This window comes from Phacochoerus africanus, chromosome 6, assembly GCF_016906955.1.
Source record: "Phacochoerus africanus isolate WHEZ1 chromosome 6, ROS_Pafr_v1, whole genome shotgun sequence".
NCBI lineage: Eukaryota > Metazoa > Chordata > Mammalia > Artiodactyla > Suidae > Phacochoerus > Phacochoerus africanus.
The window spans coordinates 112,589,605-112,613,609 of NC_062549.1; the positions used below are offsets into that span (position 1 = coordinate 112,589,605).

Consider the following 24,005-nt stretch of genomic DNA (forward strand, 5'->3'; position numbering starts at 1 on the left):
TTCACAAGTGGAAGTTTAGAACACTAGCTGTCCCTAAATAGTTTTAATCCCCCCCCCCCCAAAAAAAGGCTGGGTTTTTTTTTGGGGGGGGGGTAGGGGGGAGGAAGTGCTCTTTAACTAGAAGTGATGACATGGATTCAACAGGAAGCTTTCAGAGCAAAAAAACGTTCTTTTGTCTTAGTTGAAAAGGTTACCAGCTAAAAACAAAGCTGTTACCTTAGAGGTTCTGGTTAAAAAGGGATCATGATGCCAACAACAGGAAATTCATGCTAGTTTTTTTTAGAATCGCCGTCCTTAGTTAACTTTTTTTAGACTACAAAAGCCAGTCCCTGTTTGGAAGTTCCTATGAAGAACGTGAAAACAGAACAGTAGTTCTTGAAACTTTTGAGAAATGAACTTGACTCCACCTGATTGGATTGAAACAGCACGTCTGCTGCTTTCAAGCTCTTCTGCCATCGTCACCGGTCTGTCGTGAGATCACGGCTGTGCATTTGGACGGCCTCTGTAACATTCGCCTGAGCAGGTGCTGGCAGGGGCTTCCCCGCGCCTCAGCTCTGACTCCGCCCTCTCTCCCCAGTGCTGAGTCCAAAGGTGCTGGGCATCGCCGTCGCTCGCTATGACTTCTGCGCCAGGGACATGCGGGAACTGTCCTTGTTGAAAGGAGACATGGTGAAGATTTACACGAAGATGAGCGCCAACGGCTGGTGGCGAGGAGAAGTGAATGGCAGGGTGAGCCGACCCTGGCGACGTGCTTTCGTGGGAATGAAGGGGGGTGGGCACCCGCTGTGCGGCGGGGCAGCCCCTCTACCGCACTGCAGCCTCCACCCCCCCCCAGACAGGGGGTGGTCCGAGCCGAGAAGAGGCGGGCAGGGCCGATGGGTTGAGTGGCTAGGACAGCAGCATACAGGGTTGATTTGGGCAAGTTTGGTGGCTGGGTGTGAGGAAAAGGGTTGAGGAGCACCTCAATTTTGAGGCCCTACGCCTCTTTTTAAGTCGAGAGCGTAAGCTTTACATGCAGCATGAAATATCCATGAGAGCTGCTGGTCTAAATTGGAAAGAGCGCAGCCAGGACTTCTGTCTTTATATTGTGTTCTATTGCAGGAAGAGGAAGCGGTAAGTAGTGGAGCCCCTTAATTTACATATTTATTTGTGTGCCAGCAGAGGAGAACACTGTTTAAGCTTATTTTATTCCACCGTTTTTATCCCTGACTCTACTGGGCTTTTCGGAGCCGTTTAAACCAGTCCCCTTCCCCCACAGTGAGCGTAAAACCCCAGCTTGGAGTTCCCGTCATGGCTCAGTGGTTAGTGAACCCGACTCGCATCCATGAGGACACGGGTTTGATCCCTGGCCTTGCTGTGAACTGTGGTGTGGGTTGCAGACTCATCTTGGATCCCACGCGGCTGTGGTGTAGGCCAGTGGCTTCAGCTCCGATTGGACCCCTAGCCTGGGAACCTCCATGTGCCACGGGTGCAGCCCTAAAGAAACAAAAAGACCCCCCCCCCCAAAAAAAAAAAAACTTGGGGTGTTATAAGAATGAAAAGCTCTAGCTGTAGAACCCTCTGACGTGCCAGACTCAAAGTCACGTTGCTGTGTTGGTTGCTTTTCCCTTTCAGGTGGGCTGGTTTCCATCCACGTATGTGGAAGAGGATGAATAATCTCCCCTGCAGCGTTGCACCCCACACCAGGAATTTCAGAGACGGGATCCACAGAAGGCTGTGCAGCGTTATGAATTCACTCAAGTGTTTAAAAAGCTGTCTTTCTGGCTATTCAACATCCTCCCTCCTCTGCCCTCCTAAGTCTTAATGCTGGGATTTCTAAAGATGCCGGTACTGACAGATGAATGGCTCGCCTAGAGCTGTGCAAGAAACAGCCTGCCTGTCTGGCATCGTCAGGGACCAGGGCAAAGTCAAAAGCGTTTCTTCCCAAAAGAGCCCTGCGAGCACAATGGTTCGTGTTTCTTTTAACTTGGTCCAGCCAGATGCCATGAGTGCCAGCCATTAGTAAACGGTGAACGTGTATTTACTTTCCTCATGTGCCGTTCGCCAGCATTTTTGATGGTACAGCAAGTAGAAGTTTAATTTTGCCTTGCCCAGCATGAAGAACCTGGAGAGTGCTGCCACTGGGGCAGCTTAATGGAGAAATCCAGCATTACTTGTCTTAAACTCCCTCACAAGGCGACTCACTGCCCGGCAGCCACTGTCACCCGCAGATGTTACTCATGTTAAAATATAGGAGGCAAATGCTCAGGTGTGCTTCATAAGTGATATACTGGGTTGGAGGGGGTGTCAGTTATTCATTTGATGTCCTGATGATACGTGCAAACTTTTTCAGAAGAGACACACACAAGAGCATGCGTACAAGAGAGGGCCTTCATATGCAATCTTCACAACCTTTGTGATTTCATAGGGTTATTTTGCAAATTCATTGCTTCACTTTTTATGAGATCTTGGCTGGGTATGTTTTAGGTTGTTCCAGGTAACCTATGCTAAGGTGGCACTATTTGCAGAAACAGACCCAAGGCTGTGATTTAAAGTAAGCCAATTTAGAGAAGCCACATCTGTTAACACATACCTCCGCCCCCCACTACCCTTCTTCCCCCTCCAAAAAAAAAAAAAAAAAAAAGACCTGGGATATACGTGCTGATTCTTCCATGTACCTGGAGTCTTCACAGTAGCACAAACAACTTTGTTGAGGCATTTCGAAGGAAGGCACAACAAGGTCCTTTATGCATTTCGGGGACAGGAGGGTCATGGGACTTTTCTGGTCTTACTCAGTGTGGGCTCCCGGCTCCCACTGAGGCTCTTCCTATCTGTAGGCCGTTCTGGGTGTGTATTAACCACTGGGCAGATCGGTTTGCAGGGCATTTCTTTGACCAAATCTTCACTGTTGATGTGAAGCATCTCTGTACATTTTTCCCGGGATGTACCGAGTGCTCAGTCGAGACAAGTCACTGATGCAATAGTTCCTCCGTGGCAGAGTCATGTTCTGACAAGACTCGGTGGTTCATGTTTGAAGAAAACATGAGAAGCATTTACTTAGTAGAGCCCGACTAAGAACATTTCGTTCTGAAAGGACGGATCATCTCTAAAATGAGGTGGCTGCAGCTGGCTTTCTCCCCGACCCACGTGGGTGCCAGAATGTCATGGTCAGTGGACACATCCCCCTGGAGAGACCCTCATGGGCTAGGAACTTGTCAAATAGGATAGATTCAGGACCTTTACCTCAGAATTATGTAAACTGTGATTGTGTTTTAGAAAAGTTACCATTTGCTAAAACCAGTTCAGTTTTTGTATATGTGTAAATGATCATGAAATTGAGTTTTATAAGATGTCCTGTACAGTAAAGCTATACCTCCAAGGTGTATCTTCGAGTGGATTCTTTCCTATCGAGTCTTATCTGCAACTCTGTGTCTGGGGAATGTTGTGTCTGTTGCTGTCTGCCCCGTGCTGTTAAGGAGAGCAGCGTCACACAAATTCAAACACTCCTGTGACCGGTATTGTAGCTTGTGCTGTTTCCTTTAGTCTTATTTTAGCCAGTAGACTCCCTCTCCTTCTTGTTGCATTTCACGGGCCTGGGAGTCCCCCAGCGGAGGGTATTAGAGCCCCTTTGTTATCAATTACATCTTTGTCTATGTATAATACTTCGTATTGGACATTTTACATGCTGCAAAATTGTGTAGATTTCTAATACCAAAGACAGAAGTAAATGTTTTTCTGTAGGCTCTGTCTTGCCTGTATGCAGCCCTGTGTAATATGGTGAACTGGAGTGTTATCTCACTTTGTAATATTTTGTAAATATGTCAATATAATAAATGGTTACTCCTTGCATTAAATTGATTGAGTTGAAGAGTCTTTTCATTGAACAGCCTCCCAAGTGATTCAACACATGCCAATCTCTTAGTAAGCATGGGACTAGAAGCCCTAATTCTGATCTGGTTTAGCTCAAGATCGCTGCCCCCTGAACAGTTACCGTGACTTCCAAGACAAACTCAGTAGCTGCAAATAATCTATCGTCCACACGCTTACCATACGCCACACTGCTCTAAATGCTTTATGTGCTCGAATTTACGGAGCCCCACGTTGGCTCCACGTTTCAGATGAAGAGACAGGCATTTCGAGAGGCTGCTCACATAGCTGGTGAGGGGCTGGAATGGGTTCCAGCTTGGGCCGGCAGCCTCCAGAGCCTGCACCATCACACTTATGGGGGCCAGAGGGAGAGCAGAGATGTCTCTAAGACGGCACAGCTGGGAAGCTGGGATACAAAACAGCAGTTTTAAACCACTGGAGACTAACACGGCATTCAGAAACATTCTCCCATTCCCGCCTCCTCAAAGAAAACCTCCAGCAGATACCGCCAGGAGAAAGGAGTCAGAGACCAAGCTTTTTTTTTTTTTTTCTATTTTGATTCAACTTTTGCACAGAAAGTCATGCATTGCTAAGCCAGAGACTCAGACGTAGGCTTCCCTTGGCCAGGCAGGCCCTGGGTTGTCCCTGGTGGTGGAGGCAGGCTGGCTCAGCAGAGGTGAGCCCGTCCTTCTAAGAGCAGGAAAGGTCAGTTCCGTGGTAGTAGCTTCTGCTTGACGGCACCAGCCCAACTATGCTCAGAAGTAGAAAATCCCCCCTATTACACGACAGTGTGTTGGGTTATCCCAGCCCTGAACCCTTGGAATCTTTGTTTTATCCCTTCTCTTTGACATATTAACATGTATGTGACTTTTAGACCTTGAACCCTGTCACTACTCTCACCACGACTGTCACTCGTGTTAAGAACTCCCCCTTTATTTAGTAAATATTTTGTCTTCCATCAAGTACCCGAAGTAAAATGTGTTGAAAATTAGTCACCAGGTGCCTTGCTTTGTTCTACTGAATTTGACGGCTACATAGACGAGTGACAGAAACACAGCCCCAGACATCAGGCCTCCCGTTTGGGTTCACATCCCATCCCTGCCACAAGGGCCTCAGCCCATCAGTGCAGTGACAGCAGGTACTTCATGGGATGGTTGTCTGAGACGCAGCTGAGACCATACATGTAAAGTACAATTGTGCCTGGCTCACACCGAGCCATTTTTAGCATCGCCATGGCTGTCACTGTGAGATGGATCTGCTGGCAAATTTGGGTAGTTGCCACATTAATCTTTGAATTCCTTCAGTATAATTCAGGGTCGTTTGTGGCTTTAAGGGGCAAAACTACAGATTCTCTATTAGAGAGGCTCTCTAGGAAGGAAGTTAAATCATTCAGTTTCAAAAGAGTTGAAGTTTCAACAGTCAACTTGGGTTCAAACCCCACCCCCACCAGGGACTTTTCTGAGCACCATTTTCCTCTTCCCTCACAAGGGATAAGTAGAAGTGTCCGAGAGCCCTGTTATGAAGGGTAAACCCTCATCTATGAAAAGGATGCCAGTAAAGAGCCTGACACATAGTAGGTACTAAAGAAACATTGATCCTAAAATACTTAGGAACCAAATTATGGACTTGCAGCTTTTCCTTTGAATACTGGAGCTCATGCTTTGTTTCTTACACATGATTACATTTTGAGCATTCAAATTACAGATGGAATAAAAGGTGTGCGTGCAGCAAGATTAATATTCAAACCCACAAACAGTATCAGAAGTTGAATTTAACAGCTCCACATTATTTTGACTAGGAAAATGGGATTTTTCACCCAGCTCATAATCATTTAGACTTAGTCCATTAGTCACTTCATTTTTCACTGAAACTAGTTTTCTGGGATTGGCTGGACTCTGATTAGAAATGTTATGCATTCACATCTGGCAGACTTTAGAAGGTATCTTTATTGTAAGTAATGCATGCGTCCTGAAAAAGAGCTCAAAAAAGAATCCCTTCTCTAGTTAGGTGCATCAATTAGAAAGGAGTCGGGAAAATAGTGAGAAAAACAACTCTTCAAGCACTCCAGACTGGCTTGGTAGAAAATTCCAGAATTTGTAGACACAATACAATCATAGGGACCCAGACATGGAGAGAGAGACCTCAGAGCAGATACAGAAGGAACACAAAAGTCACTTCATGGCCTCCCTCTCATGGACACTGGGTCTGTGTTGAGTCCTGAGGGAAGGTGAACTCTGGAAAGACTGACTAGGCAACCCACCCTCTGCTGGCAGAGCCACACCCCCTCACCTGCCCAGGGACTTTGGGCAAAGCTCACACAGCTCACGTGTCTTTATCTCTGAGAATGAAGGGGTTACCTAGTTGAACTCCCTTCCTTCCATCCTAGCTCCGTGGTTTTGTGAAATTCTGTCTCTCCTCCCACAATTCAGAGTAAGGGATTTTCAAAGACTTCATCAAGAGGTAGAGGTTTTACCTCCTACACCGTTGGCAGGACTGTCAACTGCTACGACCACTGGAAAACAGCATGGAAGTTCCACCGCAAACTAAGGATAGGGTTACCTTGTGAGCCAACGATCCCACACCTCAGATAAAACTACAATTCAAAAAGACACAGGCACCCCTGTGTTCATAGAAGCACTATTCGCAACAAACAAGACATGGAAACAACCTGTGTCCATCAACAGAAGAATGGATTAAGATGTGGTATATACACACAATGGAATACGACGCAGCCATTCAAAGAGTGAAATAATGCCATTCACAGCAACGTGGATGCAACTAGATCTTATACCAAATGAAGTCAGAAAAAGAAAGACAAATACCATACCACTCACATGTGGAATCTAAAATAGGACAGAAATGAAATAATCTACAAAACAGAACAGACGTGTAGTTGCCCAGGGGGGATGGGGTTGGAGGAGGGATGGAGTCAGCAGATGTAAGTGATCATACAGGAAGGGGATAAACAAGCTCCTACTGTAGAGCACAGGGAACTATATTCAATGACCTATGAAAACCATAACAGAAAGAATATTTAAAAGGGTATGTTATATATATGTGAATCACTGTGCTATACAGCAGTCATTAATATTGTAGATAAACTATACTTCAATTAAAAATGTAGAGGTTTTAAAATACACTGGAACTATGAAAGTTGAGTATCTAAGAGTTCCCATCATGGTGCAGTGGAAATGCATCCAACTAGGAACCATGAGGTTGTGGGTTCAATCCCTGGCCTTGCTCAGTGGGTTAAGGATCTGGCATTGCCGTGAGCTGTGGTGTAGGCTGCAGATGTGGCTCAGATCTGGTGTTGCTGTGGCTATGGTGTAGGCTGGCAGCTGTAGCTCTGATTAGATCTCCATATGCTGTGGATGTGGCCCTAAAAAGCAAAAAGACCAAAAAAAAAAAAAAAAAGTTGAGTATCCAGTTGTGTTCACAATTGTTTGCACTATCATTCCACTGCTGTAAGGGCACAGGAGCAGCGCCATGGATCTGCCATACCCACACTGGTGTCCTTAGCACCTGTCCACTGACACCTGCTGGAAATCAGAGAATATTTGTGGGGTGAATGAGTCCCCAGCACTGCTGTGTGGGGACCTGTGGGCACTGAAAACTAAATGTGTTTTGACTTTTGACGCTAATAGCTGACTGGATGGTTATAACTAAACGTCTGAAACCACAGCTGCTCGTGGTCACACTGGAGACTGGCCAGTCCTTGGCTGGTGTCCTGACACCACCTCTCTGAACTAACTGCTTGGCCACATGTGCCCTCGACATACTGCCACCTCTGGCACAGCGGCAGTGTGTTTCAGCTGTTACTGCTCCATGCACATAGAAGGCAGAATACACAGGATCTGCATTTAGCCACATTTTCCTTCTGTCAGTGCTGAAACAGATTCCCTTCATTTGCCATACAGAGCTCATGCAGTCTTTTCACCTACTTCATCTCACTGAATCTGGAGCAGCACAGCCCTGAAAGGAGAGAAGGGCCACCTTCCTCTATGATATAGCCATGCATGGGCGCTCCTGATTTTTCAGAACAACTCCTAAGGCTTTTCTCCAGAGACTTATTCGGGGGAGCTGCTGTCTACACTGTGGACATTTGCTGAGATCCTAGGTCAGGTGGCAGGGCAGCTGTATCAAAATCCCCATACCTCGTGCTGTCAGCACATACTGATGAGCTGGAATGCATCAGTAAATCTAATAATGACTCAAGAGTCTGATCAGCAAATGCTTTTAGATTTTCTAATGATTTGAATGACCTCACTTCAGAGAGGGAAAAGCTTTTTTTTTTTTCCCCCCTGTGATAATTTAGGCTTTGTCTCTTCTCATTTAGATATTTTGAAAATCTCATTTATTTAATTCTTTTGAGAATTCAAAGCTTGGTAACATCCCATCTTTGAATCATGAAAACTTTAGAAGTTGAGTAACTTCTACCCTAGAAGTAGTTTTACTATAGTTCATTTACAATGTTCCTTCATTTCTGCTGTACAACGAAGTGACCCAACCACCCAGATGCATTCTCCCCCCATCCATTTTCCAATATTAGAACTAGTTTTTGGTGAGTTTGTTTGCATTTGCTTTTTAGGGCTGCACCCGCAGCTTATGGAAATTCCCAGGCTAGGGGTCGAATCAGAGCTATAGCTGCCAGCCACAGCCACACAGGATCCAAGCCACCTCTGTGACCAAACCACAGCTCACAGCAACACCAGAGTCTTAACCCACTGAGTGAGGCCAGGGATTGAACCCCATCCTCATGGGTCCTACTTGGGTTTGTTACCGCAGAGCCACGATAGGAACTCCCCAGTAGAACTAGTTTTTAAGGCAACTTGACCTGTTTCAATATTCTAATCAAATTTTTTGTCCAAGCAGTAGCACTGACTAGTGGTTAAGTCGTCAGCCTGAGCATTGGTCTATGTGGCTCCACCACTTACTAGCTGGATGACCTCGGGCAAGTTGATTACACTGCTTATTCCTCAATTTCTCTGTGTGCTTAAAATGGGGTGATGACAGCACCTTGTTTCAAGTGGTTTTCATGAGGATTAAGTGGGACGACATGTATAAACAGAGTCTGAACATGTGCATTTGGGCCACCATTTAACATACAAAAATAAACATTACGAACTTAGACAGGAAAGAAAAAACCCTCTTACATGTATATTTGCCTTTGGAAGAATCATCTTAAGAACTTTTCACATTAGTAACGCTTTAAAAACGAGCACAAATCAAACAGGGTGAGATGGTCTATCAGTTATCCACTCCCACATTACCAAATTGGTCCAGCCCTCATTGGCTGAGGACAGCAAACATCTATTATCCCACGGTTCTGTGGGTCAGGAATCAGGGAGTAGGTTCCTTGGGGTTTTCTGGCTCAGGGTCTCCCACCAGCCTTTGATCAGGCCAGTAAGCACCGCAATTGTTTCACAGCTCAGGTGGGGAAGGAGGCGGGGGGGGGACTCAGCTTCCAAGTTCACTGACATGTGTCCCTCTAGATGGCTGCATCACACATGGCAGCTGGCTTCTCCCAAAACTGTACCCACCAAGAGGGAGAGCAAGGGCACTCAGCATGAAAGATGGTCTCATTATAACTTACTCTCAGAGTCAGAGCTTATCACTTCTGCTCTATTCTGTTCCTTAGATGTGAGCGGGTTAAGGATCCGATTTGACCCCTAGCCTGGAAACTTCCATATGCTGCAGGTGCAGCAAGTTCCTAAACCAGCTCACCCTCAAGGGGAGGGACTGCATGAGGCAGGAGTACCAGGATGAAGGGATCCTTCGGGCCATCTCAGCAGCTGCTTCCCGGGGACAGGCAAACTGACAATCATTTAAGCCAAGGATGACGTTCACCTGAAAAGCATGGCTGACTTTATAGAAATTTGGTTGCTTAAAAAACCAAATTTCTTTGTAAAAAACAATTTCCTGTCGATTCCTTAAGTCCGTATTTACTATTTGTCGGGCTCGGCAGAGGATGCAGGAGAACCTCAGGATGAGCCCTCAGAGGAGCTCCTTGTCTGTCCTTTCTCATTTAGGAAATGGCCTTCCTGGGACTCGGCGTTCAGAGGGAATGAAAGAGGCGTTTTCAGACACAGAGAAAGCGGCATCATTCTCACACTAACAGAAAAGCAAAAGCGGCAACCAGGCATGCCTTGCAAGTACAGCTGTTGCAATTCTAAAATTTTTAAAGCCCCATGTATCTGGCGAATCATTCATTCCCTCAAGAAATATACATTTAGCTCCTCTGAGGTACTTTGCCCTTGGAAGGCTTTGAGGCCACAATAGACCTGAAAACTCCTACACCTGAGGAGCTTCCATGCTTGCAGGGAGTGATGAGCAACAAGCAGGTACATCAAGTTAGGTACCAACACGTGTTACTAAAGGGGAAAAGGGCAAAGTAAGCAAAGAGTGTTATTCTTCATAGGGAGGTCGAGGAAATGATTTCCAAACAAAAGCCCAACTGAAGCGAGAGGGGAAAAGGTGCGAATCCCTGAGGGCTTGGACTGTCCAGAACACTAAGGGGCAGGGTGCAGGGAGGAGAGTGAGAAGCAAGAAAGTAACAGGAGATTACGTCAGGGCTTCTTGGGGCAGCCTGTGGGAGGTCTTGTGGACCTGGTAAGGAGTGGATGGGAGCCATGGAGGGTTTTATGTCCGGCAGCGATGTAATCCCATCATTTCAGAAGCTCACAGTGGGTGCCCTGGCCTGAGATGGAGCTGGACCTGTGAAGCTAGCACTCTGCCAGGCCTCCATCAGCAGCTCCTGTATCAGTTTGCTAGGGCTGCTGTAACAAAGGACCACACACCGTGTGGCGCGAATCACTGGAACTTATGTCTTACGGTCCCAGAGGTAGACGTCCAAGGTCAAGGTTGTGATCAGGGCCATGCTTCCTCAGAAGGCACGAGAGAAGGATCTGATCCAGGTTCTCCCTGAGTTTCCGTGAGTTCCTTGGTTTGTGACATATTAGTCTTCACCTGTTATTCTCCCTACGTCCAGATTTCCACTTTTTAGAAAGATGTAAGTCATTCTGTGTTAGGGTCCCACACTTCTGCACTCTAACTTCATCTTAATCACATCTGCAATGACCCTGTTTCCAAATAAAGCCACATTTTAAGGAAAATGGGAGGGGTGTTTACCACTTTAACATATGAAGTTGGGGAGGAGATAATTCAACCCATAATACTTTTTTTTTTTTTTGTCTTTTTGCCATTTCTAGGGCCGCTCCTGCAGCATATGGAGGTTCCCAGGCTAGGGGTCGAATCGGAGCCATAGCTGCCAGCCTACGCCAGAGCCACAGCAACGCGGGATCTGAGCTGTGTCTGCAACCTACACCACAGCTCACGGCAACGCCAGATCGTTAACCCACTGAGCGAGGCCAGGGATCGAACCCGCAAGCTCATGGTTCCTAGTCGGATTCGTTAACCACTGCGCCACGACGGGAACTCCCATAACACCTTTCTTCCTTATATTCTCCAATTAGAGAGCTTCCTAAAACATATATGGCTTCAGCAGAGACTAGTAGGAAGAGGGTACAGTCCAGGAAGATAAAGTGTGCCAACTGAAGGCCAAATTCACGCCTCTCCAACGTGTCTGGGATCTGTCTTGCTCAGGTTCAATGAGTGTAAACAAAGGACCAATGTGGGTAGAAATTAAAGCAGTTGTCAATAGAAATATCATGACATCTACTCATTTAGTTTCCAGCTTCTCAGGCCATCAGCCCCCAGAGAATTACCCCTTCTCTTCCCTCACCGTGCGTGTCAGGATCACACCTCCTCTCGCCAGGAGAGGAAAACTCTGAAGTACTTTTGTGCAATGAACTCTTTGGGAACAAGCAACCTATTTAAATGAACTAGTAGAATGCTCCAGAATCCTGTGCAAACGAGACCTGCAGACTATGGAGATGGGGGGGAAGTGTGCTGTGGTCTTGCAGGCAGGTGGGAAAATGCCTTCAGCATTTATTACACGTAATGTTGAGATGTTGTTGCCTGGGTGCTTTGAGAGAGAAAATTTACATCAATGATACGTGATGAAACACATCTACATTAGTGTGAAAAAATTATTTTCTTTACCTTTATTCAGACTGTCTAGTCTACTCATATGACCCAATTTATTTTGCATTTTCCTTAAAACATTGGACATCATCCACTTAAGACCCTGCCTGCCTCAAAGAGGACACTGAATAAATATCCAGAAGGGTCAGAAAGTAAAACGGGGATAAAACAACCCTGCCAAGATGTCTTGGTTGCTACACTCCTAATCCAAAGCCACTGAACAGAAAGACCCAAACAAAAATGTGACATACTCTCCTGGGACTTCTTAGCACAGCCCAAACTACAATTAAAATCGGGCAAAAAAAAAAAAAAAAAAAAAAGCCAAACTTGAACTTATACTCACACAGCAAGTTATTTTTAAAACAATTAGCAGTTTCCAATTTTTCTAATTTCAAAAATGCAAGATTAAAATAAGCTTACGTCTTATAAAAATGGGACATTGACGGTGTTAAGTGGTATGTCATTTCACAAATTGCATTATGCTAAACATATGTACCTCTTTTATATTCCAATAACCTATTATTAATTCACTTTAGGGTCATAAAATCTGCTTACTCTTCTCTATCATCATTTTATACCTTTGTTTCAGCAAACAATAAAGCATTGTTCTATAAAAATAAATAATAAAACAATTAGCAGCTTCAAAGTCCCTAAGTGTTAGAAGGACATGTAATTTTTTCCCAAGACGATTCTGTAATACAACTAGCAGGGAGGTGAAAAAGCACAGGAATGACAATCAGGCAAAGCAGGCTCTAGTCTCGGCTCCACCCATGAACAAGTGGACAGACTGAGTGGAATCTCTCATCTCTGGGGCTTAGTCTAACCTGTAGGAGGAATGCATCACATGGGATGATGTTTATGCCTCTTGCCAGGTTTAGCAGTCTATCATTCTGCTCCAAGATATTCCATAGACATTTGGCCAAGGAATCCGATCTGTAGATGGGTCTGAGAAGGGAGGCTCAAACAAAATTGGGGTGTACACCTTTGAAGGGCAGAAGACCTGAGGCTCTAACGTCTCCACTCCCCCTACCTTACTTCCCAGGCATTGTCTCACCCAGACAATGCCAAGAGCCCCCAGGTGGCACCCCTGCTCCCATCCTTGCCTTGCCTCCACCCAATCTTTCAACTGTATCACTTCCCATTCATTCCATGCACACCCTGAGCACTGATCTGTATGCATGAGTGCTGGCGATGAATGGGCGAAACAGACAACTCCGCTCTGACAGAGCCTACTTTTTATTGGCAAGACTAGGGAGACAGATAAATGAATACTTAAGATGGTGTCAGGACGCGATAAACACTGAAGAAAATCAAAGCAGAGGATGGAGCCAGAGGAAAGTACTACTTTAGACATGGAGCCATGGAAGGGGAATATCTGAACACAGACATGAAGGGGGGGGGAATCAGAGTAATGCACTGTGGGCAGCGGGAAGGGCCAGGGCGGTGTCCTGGGTGGGGTATGCTTGGTTCGGTGCCTCCACATCACAGTAAGTGGATCTGTGTTTCTAAAGCAGAGTGAATAAGGGAAAAGTGGGCAGATGATGGGTCAGAAAGCTAATCTTGAACCAGATCACCTAGCGCCCTATGGATAATGCAAAGAACTTTAGGTTTTATTTTTGAAGAACCCATTAAAGAGTTGAGCAGGGAAGTGACATGATCAGATTTGCTTTTGTGAAGAATCATTTTGGCCTATTGGTGCAAGTTTTACTAAAGGGAGGCAAGAGTGGAAGCAGAGAGACCATAAAAGCACGACTGCATAACCCAGGTGAGAAACGGTGGTGGTGGAACCCGGGATGATCTCACTGGATGAGTGAGAAGTAGTGGGGTCTCAGATGTATTTTGAGGTCACTGCTGGCCTTGCTTCTGGTGTGAATGTGGAAGGATGAGAAGAGCAGAATCATTAAGGCTGATGTCAACTTTTGCGCTTAAGTGGTATTTAAGCATGTGCATGGTGTTTTATATGCCTGGCAAAGGATGAGCAGCTGATTAGGGAAGCTTTGAAGGGCAGAAGACTTGAGGCTCTAAGCTTAAGATGCCTGTTGACCATCTAAGCATGGCTTATCAGGTAGACACAGAGTAGGAGTCTGTGGTTTGAGATGATGGGAGAGGATAAAAACATGTGGAAACGAGCAGCACATTTGAAGTCCTTGGGATTAACGAGAGCATCTTAGCAAATGACTGAAGAAGCAGCACATCAATGGCTGAGCCCCGGGGCACTCCAGGGCTTACAGTTTGCGTAAAGAAGACTCCAGCACTGAAGACAGGTCACAAGCCCATCCACAGCCTCCCTCCAACCCCACACACAACTACTCATCTACTTGCAGTGGCACCAGCATCCTTCACTCTTGTTACATGCGCTGTCCATGCTCCTGTCCAAAGCCCACACAGTTCACTGACACTTGAAAATCCGTTCCTCTCCCGTCCTCAAGGACATCACTCCGGGGATTATCCCTCCCCATTCTGGAAAAAAAAACTTATCAGATCCATCCCAGGAGGATATAAACTTCTTCAAAAAAAAAAAAAAAATAGGAGTTCTCGTCGTGGCTCAGTGGTTAACAAATCCAACTAAGAACCATGAGGTTTCAGCTTCGATCCCTGCCCTTGCTCAGTGGGTTAAGGATCCGGCATTGCTGTGAGCTGTGGTGTAGGCTGCAGATGCGGCTTGGATCCTGCATGGCTGTGGCTCTGGTGTAGGTTGGTGGCTACGGCTTCAATTAGACCCCTAGTCTGGGAACCTCCACATGCTGTGGGAGCAGCCCAAGAAATGGCAAAAAGACAAAAAAAAAAAAAAAAAGCGCCTTTGTACCCCATATCCCTCTCCAGGCACTGTCCATCTCATGGTCTCCTCTAGAGCAACATTCCTCAACACAGCTAAAGTTTCTACCATTTCTTATTCTTCCAGTCCCTCTTGAATCTACTCCAATCTGACCTCTGACCTCAAGACTCTACCAAAACGTCCTCTCTAAACTTCCACGCGGCCAAATCCAAAAGTCAGCTCTCAGCAGCATTTCAATTGCTGATTACATCTTCTTCTTCTTGGAATAACTATTTCATTTAGCTTCTAGAACACCATTCTTTCATGTTCCCTTTCTTACTCCTTTGTGGTTTCTGCCTAGATTCCATTCATTTATTCAGTGAGCACTTTGGGCTACTCTGCACTTACACTGCCCTTGCCTCTTGAGCTACAGCAGTGACCAGGCCGAAGCCCTTCCTATCCTGGAGCATTGCACATCCTAGTTGGTAGAGACAAACCCGTGTTCTGGAAGCCAGGTGAAGACCATGTGTCAAGAAGGAAGAGGTGATCAGCTGCACAAGTCATGCTCAGAGAGCAAGTGAGATGAGGACTGTGAATTAACCAATGGATGTGCCTATTAGGGGCTTGATGGTAACCCTGACATCATCAGCTTTAGTGGACAGAGCAACAGAACTCTGGAGTAGATTCCAGGTAAAGTGGCACATGAGAAGAGGCTATAGTAAGTGTCAACTCCTGTCAAGACACTTTGAAACATCTCTTGAAATGTCTCTTCTCCGAAACACTTTTTTTTTTTTGGTCTTTTTAGGGCCACATCTGTGGCATATGGAGGTTCCCAGGCTAGGAGTCCATTCAGAGCAGTCTCCAGCCTATGCCAGAGCCACAGTGACGTGGAATCTGAGCCGTGCCTTTGACCTACACCACAGCTCACGGCAACGCCAGACCCTTAACCCACTGAGCGAGGCCAGGGATCGAACCAGCATCCTCATGAATGCTGAGGGGAACTCTCTCCAAAACACTTTCTTGCACTTTTTTCCAGGTCTCAGTTTAGATGTCATTGCTCAGAAAAGTATTTTCTGACCAATCTAAGTTTTCTTCCTGTCACTTTTCCCTCATGGACCCACCTCATTTTCTGTCACTACACTATCATGTTTATAACTATCGATTTCAGTGTTTGAAATTGACTTATAATATCTATCCCACTATTCAAGCTCAATAAGGCTGTTTTACAGTTCTGCAAAATGAGTAGCTAGAGTGTTACTGGCACAACAGTTCTTGCTCAAATTAATGAACAAGTGAATGATGAACCAGTCTTTTTCTCTGGGGCTTATGCTGGATTGTGCCCTATCAACGTGGTTAAAACAGAATTATGCTTTCCAGGAAAACCATTCCCTTTGGGTCCCTGGAACGAAGTTGGCAAAACAAAATCTAGCACCAGGATTTGGAAAGTAAAGCAAATGGCATTACTGGAACAATAGTTTACAATCAAGTATGTGGAGAACAACAGATTCAGAAGTGCCCAGGGGATTCCACTGGTCATTTCTCTTCTTCATTGTTCATCCAGCTCTTCTTTCCAACTATTAAAACCTGACTCCTAAGTCCGAGAGCAGATGTTGACTGAGAATGCACAGAGGCTGGAGAGGCCATATCTTAAGAACTATCAGAAACTTCCCCTTGCAGCTCCAGTGGGGCTGCTTACATTTCCCAGCAAGCCTGACTTGTCCACGCTACCAGTGTTTCAGGACTGGTTGGTCACTCTATCTTGGTTTCTCCAACATTCCCTTCTGGATATAACTTCTCTAGTTTTTGCCACAGTTGTATAAAGCCTAATTCTGTAATAAATCTGTTATCCAATAAGAGACATAGCGGTCCTGGTTTCCTGATGAAACCATACTTAGTTATGGGCTCAGCCACATGGAATTCCACTCTTCAAGGCTGATGTGACAACAGCCTATGCTGAGTGTCCAATCTCCCCACAATAAGGACCAGGCTTGAGTGCTGAATATGGCACCATTCCCCAGGGGAACCAGCCACCACTCGATTACTCTGGACCACTTTCACCACAGAAGGGCAGGGCTTTGTTCTCCTTGAATAAACGCTTACTCTGGATATGGATTTCTTCTTTGCCCAGAGAGCTTCTGCCAAAATCACCATCAATGGACTTAAAGACTGTTTTATCTTACAGAGCATTGCTTCTGACCAAGGAGTTCATTCGGTAGCAAACTGAGTGCAACAATGGTCTTGTGTTCACAGAATTTACTAGTGTGACCACATTTCCCATCATACTGAAGCAGCTGACCTGATGAGAACTAAATATTCAGTTATGGGTCCAGCTGGCTGGCAAGACTACAAAATTAGGGTAATATCCTCCAGTGTGTGCTATATACCCCCAATATATATACTTTATATACCCCCAGTATATATATACTGTCCCAAGAGACTATATATATATATATATACACACACACATAAACACACACACACTTTTTCCCCATAGCCAAGATTTTCCGATCTGGTAACCAAGAGAAAGATATGGAATAGGTCCTTTCACAATCACCCTTCTTGCCCTTAGGGCAATTTTGTTTCCCATCCCCTTAGTTTTGGGTTAAACTCTTTAGTCCTTAGTTCCCAAGGGGAACCACCAGGGGATTCAACAAATCCATTAAGCTGGATGTTTGAAGCTGCCACCTGGCCATTTTGGACTCTTCAATCCACTGAGCCAACAAGCAATAAGGGAGGTTACTGACCAGAGACCTCATTTTCAAGGGGAAATTAAGTTGATACTACACAATGGATCAGGGAAGAATATTTCTACCATCGAAGCTCCTCTCTGGTGATAAAAATTGGTAGAAAGCTATATCAAAACAGTAAATTAATGTTAAAAATTTCATGCATAAAATTTGGAGACCCCACCCACCCAGCAGGGAACGATGACCAGATGAAGAAAAAATAGAATTGGGGTTAAATAGTAAAAGAAGGGAATTAGAAATACCTGCTATTATCATGGCCAGTTGCAGAAATGCAGAATGTAGTAGTGATAAATCCTTCTTCCTTGCTTATATGAAATATTGATATACAGATGATATAGACAGGTATTTAGCCAAACTTTCTTCTACTATCTTACACAGGCGGTAGTCACAGGGATCAAGCTTACATCTCAATATTTAACTTAGAGGCTATCAAAGTAGGAGTGTAGCTCAGCTAGAAGAGGAATCAATGTCACCAAAGGGACACAGGAGAGTCTGTATAGGTTCTTTCTGGGGGAGAGGTTGCATACTTTCTCATGATCCTACCATGTTAGGCAGAAGCATGATTTTGTTGTCTTTACTTAGAAATTATGCTTGAAGAGGAATGTATAGACGCCAAGTTGACAAGAAGTGAACTGTGCTGGATTATGTTGCTTTGACTTGGTTAATCTGGGAATTACATTTCCCAGAATCCCCTTTTGTGCATGGTTCCACATGAGAACTAAGGCACTTGCCTGAGATTTGGAAAACAGAAACAGTGGCCATTACCCCCAGGAGGAGTCAGGTAAACAGTGATGAACAAACAGGAGAGCCTGAGAGGTCCCAGTTTTCCTGATTCTTCTTCACTCTGCCTCTAGCTCCTCTTCCTATGGGCTGGTCCTGCTGACCAGCAGCACTTGCAGACCACATACCTTATGCTTGATTGTGGATCTGCAGAGATAGTAGCTACCTAGAAGCAACAGATTCCTAGACCTTTCCGCAAGCATCCTTTTGGTGGTCCAGGGGCTAGATGTGCCTGGCTCCTCAGATACTCCCGCCAACTGGCCCACCCACCCCCAATGCTTCAGGAGGTACAGTGACTTATTTTCTGCTCCTCCAATTTCCCTTCCGCTACTGTGTGAGGTCTAATCCTATAATACAGCCCTTATCTCATAGTACTCATGGCGACTCCATTTCCCCGACTGGCAGATTCATTGACTACCTAAAATTCTTCATGAATAACTTTCACTATGTCCAACATCTAGTGCCCTATCTCTATGTTCTCAAAGGAGAAGCATCTGAAAGCATTTTACTTTCTTCCTTAAAACTGGCTATAAGAGAAAGGAATGCGTATTTTCGGTTATAAAAAATTTTCATGTAATTTTTGATGTTAAGTTGCTAGGCATTGGAAGAAGAGGCAAGAACTTTAATGTTTTATTGCACACCAGAGCTAAGAGTGCCAAAGACCTCCCTTAAACCACCTAACAGTTATTACAAGTCAAAGATAAGGTAGTGCCAGTGTTCTTTATGAAATGTGTACTGTGACTTTTTTAATTTGGGGGGGGCACACTTGGGGCATATGGAAGTTCCCAGGCTAGGAGTTGAATCAGAGCTGTGGCTGCCAGCCTACACCACAGCCACAGCAATGCCAGATCTGAGTTGCATCAGCGACCTACCCCACAGCTCATGGCAATGCCGGATCCTTAACCCACTGAGCGGGGCCAGGGATCGAAACTTCATCCTCATGGATGCTAGTCACATTCCTTTCCACTGAGCCACAAAGGTAACTCCCTATTTTTCTTTTTATCATAGTTGATTTACAATGTTCTGTCAATTTCTGCTGCAGAGCAAAATGACCCAGTTATACATATATACATTCTTTTCCTCACATTATCGTCTATCATGTTCTATCACAAGTGATTGGATCTAGTTCCCTGAGCTATACAGCAGGACCTCATTGCTCATCTGTCCTAAATCTGTCCTAAATGTAACAGTTTTCTTACTAACCCCCAACTCCCAGTCCATCCCCTTCCTTCCCCCTCCCCCTTGGCAACCACAAGTCTGTTCTCTATGACCTGAGTTTATTTCTCTTCGACCATAAATTTCTTTTCTGTAGATAGGTTCATTTGTGCCATATTTTAGATTCCACGTATAAGTGAAATCATATGGTATTTGTCTTTCACTTATTCTTGAATGCAAGGTTTTTCTTCTGAGTATCAGGCATCCCCCAACTCCTCTAATACCACCCTTGGTCTCAGAGGAGAGTGAGTTTGTGTATCTGTGCTAATTATCTCTTGGGGGTACAGCTGGAAATGACACCCAGTCATGACCAGAACGACTTATTTTATAAAAAGGAGTCATTTCTGAAGGACTGTAGAAACATTTTTTTAAAAACCCAAATAAATTCTGGGTTGGTAAAGTGATCATTTCTACTTGGAGTGTGGATGACGGGAAATCGAGTGCTTTTCCTGTGTGTTTCATGGAATTACATTTCATGCTGCTTGATAGAATCCACAAGAGCTGTCATTTGTCATGGTCCCAGCAAGAAACATATGGCACATGAGTAATGGAGAGTTTAATGAAGAGACTGTTTACAGAGTCCAGGGCAGGGTTAAAGGAAACCAGCGAGGCTTGGTGAAGCATCCCTGGGCTAGCAACAGTGGAGAGCAGAGACCTGGGCCCCAAGGAGCTAAAAGAATGAATGGTTTAAGGAGCCTAAATCACTGGAGGAAGCTGAGGGAGTGAGCCTGAGACAAGGCACTGCCAACCCATAGCCCAACAGACAGGGCTGGGAGTAAGTACTTTTGCTTCAGTGTCATCCACCCTCCCATTTCTGCCAGGATCTCCCACTTCCAAACTCAATCATAAGCCAGAGGTCAAGGGCCTTTGGTTGGTACAGTCCATCACGATCAGCTTCCTGTGGCCTTTGGCAGGATGGAGAGTGGATCTAGGGGCAAACAGAATATCCACAGAAGCTTTCACGCCCAGATTTATATGGGAGAAAACTAGTCTTATCACAGATGTAACCACTATGCTATCATGTGTTATTAGAGACTTCTTTCTGCATGAACATGCCTGAGAGGGCAGCCTTCACTCATTAGGACATAGTCAAGCTCTTTATCTGTTGCACAACAAGGTTAGCAAGATAATAAGTATTCATCCAGGTGAAATCACTTAGTTTGGATGTTTGAATCTCTTTTGTAAAGCTTCTTGGCTTTAAGAGCCATGGGGGCATAGATTTGTTATTTAGCTACATTGCATAATCACAACATATCACTCTGTTTTGGGACTCCTACGTGTGGGTTAGCCCAGAAAGAATCAATTTTATCATTAGGAAAATTGCTGAACAGAAAACCCATCAATGATGACGTCACAATGACACCTGGTATTCATCAATGACTTTAATTGGATATCGCTTCTTCCTCATTCACCATTGGCACGCTCACTGACTATCACCGCATTTCAAATACCAAGTGATTCAAATGAGTGAGACAATTCAAAGCCTTTTAACCAGATAAGTGACATTCATCAGTCACAAGAGTCTGGAATGGCTCATGCTGAGAATGAGAGTTTCCCTGGGATGGTGGGACAAGCAGTAGCCATGTTTTATCTTCTCTGCTCATCCACTGGGATTTCCTATGGCAAAGAGCAGGAGGCTTGGATTCTCTGTCACTAGAAATGGTATGTCACAGCTCTAGCAATAAACTTCTGGAGTAATTGCTTGTCCTTGATGAAGCCACTTGTCCTCCAATGTCAGCATCTTCTACCCATTTGATCTTTCTCCTATTTTTCTTGCCTAAGTATGATCCTTACACTCAAGGCCAACATTATCTTTTTGTATCTTCCCGGCTTTATTTGATCAATGATTACAATGGAAGAATCCTGGTGAAGGGCAATTATTGCAAAATTTCTAAGGTATCTTAATGCAGAGGAAAGTGAATTTCTAGAATTAAGGAGACTCTTGTGAAGGAGGGGACATGGATGGATCCCATGGTAAGTAGGAAATTCCTTTGAGGATTCATGTTCTATTAATAGAGTGTGTATGGATTTTTCATTCTGGGTCATGATATCAAGAAATATAATTTCTGTAAATCTCAAAGAATTGCAGCTCCATGAAGATGTGATCATTTTTCTGTGCCCCTACACACACCAGTGCACCACTGTGGAATGTTATCTGAGAAGCACATGTTTTTACATACCAAACTACCAAAACTAAACACACCTGCACACGCGCAACTCCCAGGGTTATCAGGTATTGACTGGTGGAAAACAAACCTTCTGGAAGAAAGTTTTATCAAGACCCAATTAAACATACATATACTTGGACCTAGCAATTCAACACTAGGGATTTGTTCTAGGAAAATAATTATGTACCTATTAAAGTGTTTGTTGCATAGACAATAAGAATGAAAAACCAGAAGAACACACATATCCGAAAGCAGTAAATACGTGGAATAAATTATGTCATTTCAAAATATGGGCTACAGTACCACACATCTGCTGGCTGATTGCCCAGCACCCATTTCCCCTAAATACATTCAGATGTTATGTTAGTCTCCCTACATACAGAGCACCTGCTGGTTTACAGGCATCCCTTGAATAATGTAGGAGTTAGCTGCCAACAACCCCTGTCCTCACAATCAAAAATCCACACATAATTTATATTTTCCCCCAAACTGAACAACTAGTCTGTTGGCCAGAAGCCTTACTAATAAAACATCAATTAACACATAATTTGTGCATTACATGTATTATATACTGCATTACGTATCTACAAGAACCGTATCAATTCCCAAACTTTGTCATCATCTCTTCACAAGATGGGTAGTGGGGACCTACGTTGATGTGGTCTTATATGATACGAAAGATAGCGCACAGTATTATAGCCATATTCATAATACCATGTTGGAAGCAATATTCCAAAAAAAAAAAAAACTCACCTCTGATGATAGGCAGTTTCTTCAACTGTTACGGACCCAGGTTTGCCTTGCCCAATGCAACGCAAGCTGAAACGCTGAGACGCCAAGGTTTGCAGCAGGGGATTCACCCACGAGGCAGCAAAGCGAGAAGAAGGAAGAACACATCCACTTCTCCTAAAGTACAGGAGCTGGGGGTATTTATAGGATTATCAACTAAAGCAGCAGGGTTGGTTGAGGCGTGGGGCGCTTGGAGGGCGTTGCATGTGGTGATTGGTCAAAGGTGCGGTTCTGCGCAGGCGTAACCAGGCTACAGGCCGCCACAGGCTGAAAAGGGCTGAGCCTGGACCCTTGCGCATGCCTAGTTGAAAGGTCAGCGGTCCTATCCAGTCTTAACCAGCTCAGTTCAAACTAGACGCAGCTGACTCCAAGTTTCTGGAAAACAACCCCGGCAAACATCTTACTATTTAGGCTGTTGCTGCAGCTTGGAGGACACGCATGTCTTAAAACAACCTTGATTAGTGAAGGCAGGTGAAATGGATTTAACCCACTATTTCAGGATTATGAGAGAGGCATACTGTATGATAATATAATGCTTTGAAAGCAAAGTTATAAAACAGTAAGAAAACTAACGCATTATTACTTTTATATTAAACATCACTGACCTTGTGCCTATGTAAGGAAAAACTAGTACCTACATGTGTTTGATGCATTCATGATATACATACCTAGCTGTTTCTTAACTTTTTGATATTTCCAGGCTATGCAGTTCACCTGTGAGTTTTTTCAAATTGCTACCAATCTCCAAAAAATTCACGCATATAGTTATTGAAAAAAATCCATGTGTAAGTGGACTTGTGCCATCCAAACCCATATTCTTCAAGGGTCAACTGTACTCCGAGAAATGACATCTCAGCTTAAGAAATAAACCCTGATTGGTTTAAGCCCATGAGGCTATGCCCCTGTTGTTGGTCCAGGAAAAGAGGCCCAAACTAATCAGTACAAAGCATTCTCTACAGGGACTTCTTCTAGGTGTGACTTTGATGCTTTTTCAGTCGGGGAGGTTAGAAAGCTAAACAGTGCATGTTAAAAACTCTGTGAGACCGGGTTTCTCCTATGAAGTTCTCCCAGTTGAATACACTGCTGTGAGATTTGGTACCTGGCAGGAAGGGGGCCCCTCCTTTCTCTGCCGACATGGATAGATGTGGGCGCTGGCAGCTTTGAGCCTGTTGCCTCATCTTTAAAGCAGGGGTAGCATAAGGAAGCATGGAAGCAAGGTGGAATCACAAACAGTTTCTTCACTATTTGCCTCTCCATCCTCCCCTGCCCCTTACCCCTTCTTTTTCAATATTTCTTTCCCGGACATTGCACAGCAGCATCACGTGACTGAGGGGTCTGAGATTTCTTAGATACAGGTGGCTATTTTTTTTTAAGCTTTTTTTATGCCCAGAATCAGGAACCTGGCCAAGGAGAAGGTGGGTCTTGGCATTTGGGCCAGAACAGATCTGCTCAGACCTGTGTCGTCCAGACCACAAATGTGGCTTCTCTATAAACACAGCCTGCATAGGCTCAACAAATTTCCACACAATAGAGATTTGATTTTCCCGCAAGAGAAGCTGAAGAGGGACCTGAGGGCTGTTCTTGGCTCTGAAACTTTCTAACTGTGACCTTAACCAAATATATTTAGCCCTCAGGACCTCAGTTTCTTCATCAGAAAAAAGG

The 24,005-nt window shown here is 44.7% G+C and overlaps 1 protein-coding gene across 3 annotated transcripts in view; it reads left to right on the forward strand.

Annotated features, from left to right (window-relative positions):
- VAV3 (vav guanine nucleotide exchange factor 3) overlaps positions 1–3,833 on the forward strand; it is a 373,579-nt gene extending 369,746 nt beyond the window's left edge. For all 3 annotated transcript variants that reach the window (XM_047785154.1, XM_047785156.1, XM_047785157.1), the window contains 2 exons: positions 578–729; positions 1,615–3,833. In XM_047785154.1, the coding sequence (XP_047641110.1) occupies positions 578–729; positions 1,615–1,656 (194 nt within the window). In that variant the 3' untranslated portion in view covers positions 1,657–3,833. The remainder of the gene's footprint in view (positions 1–577; positions 730–1,614) is intronic.
- The last annotated feature ends 20,172 nt before the right edge of the window (positions 3,834–24,005 follow it).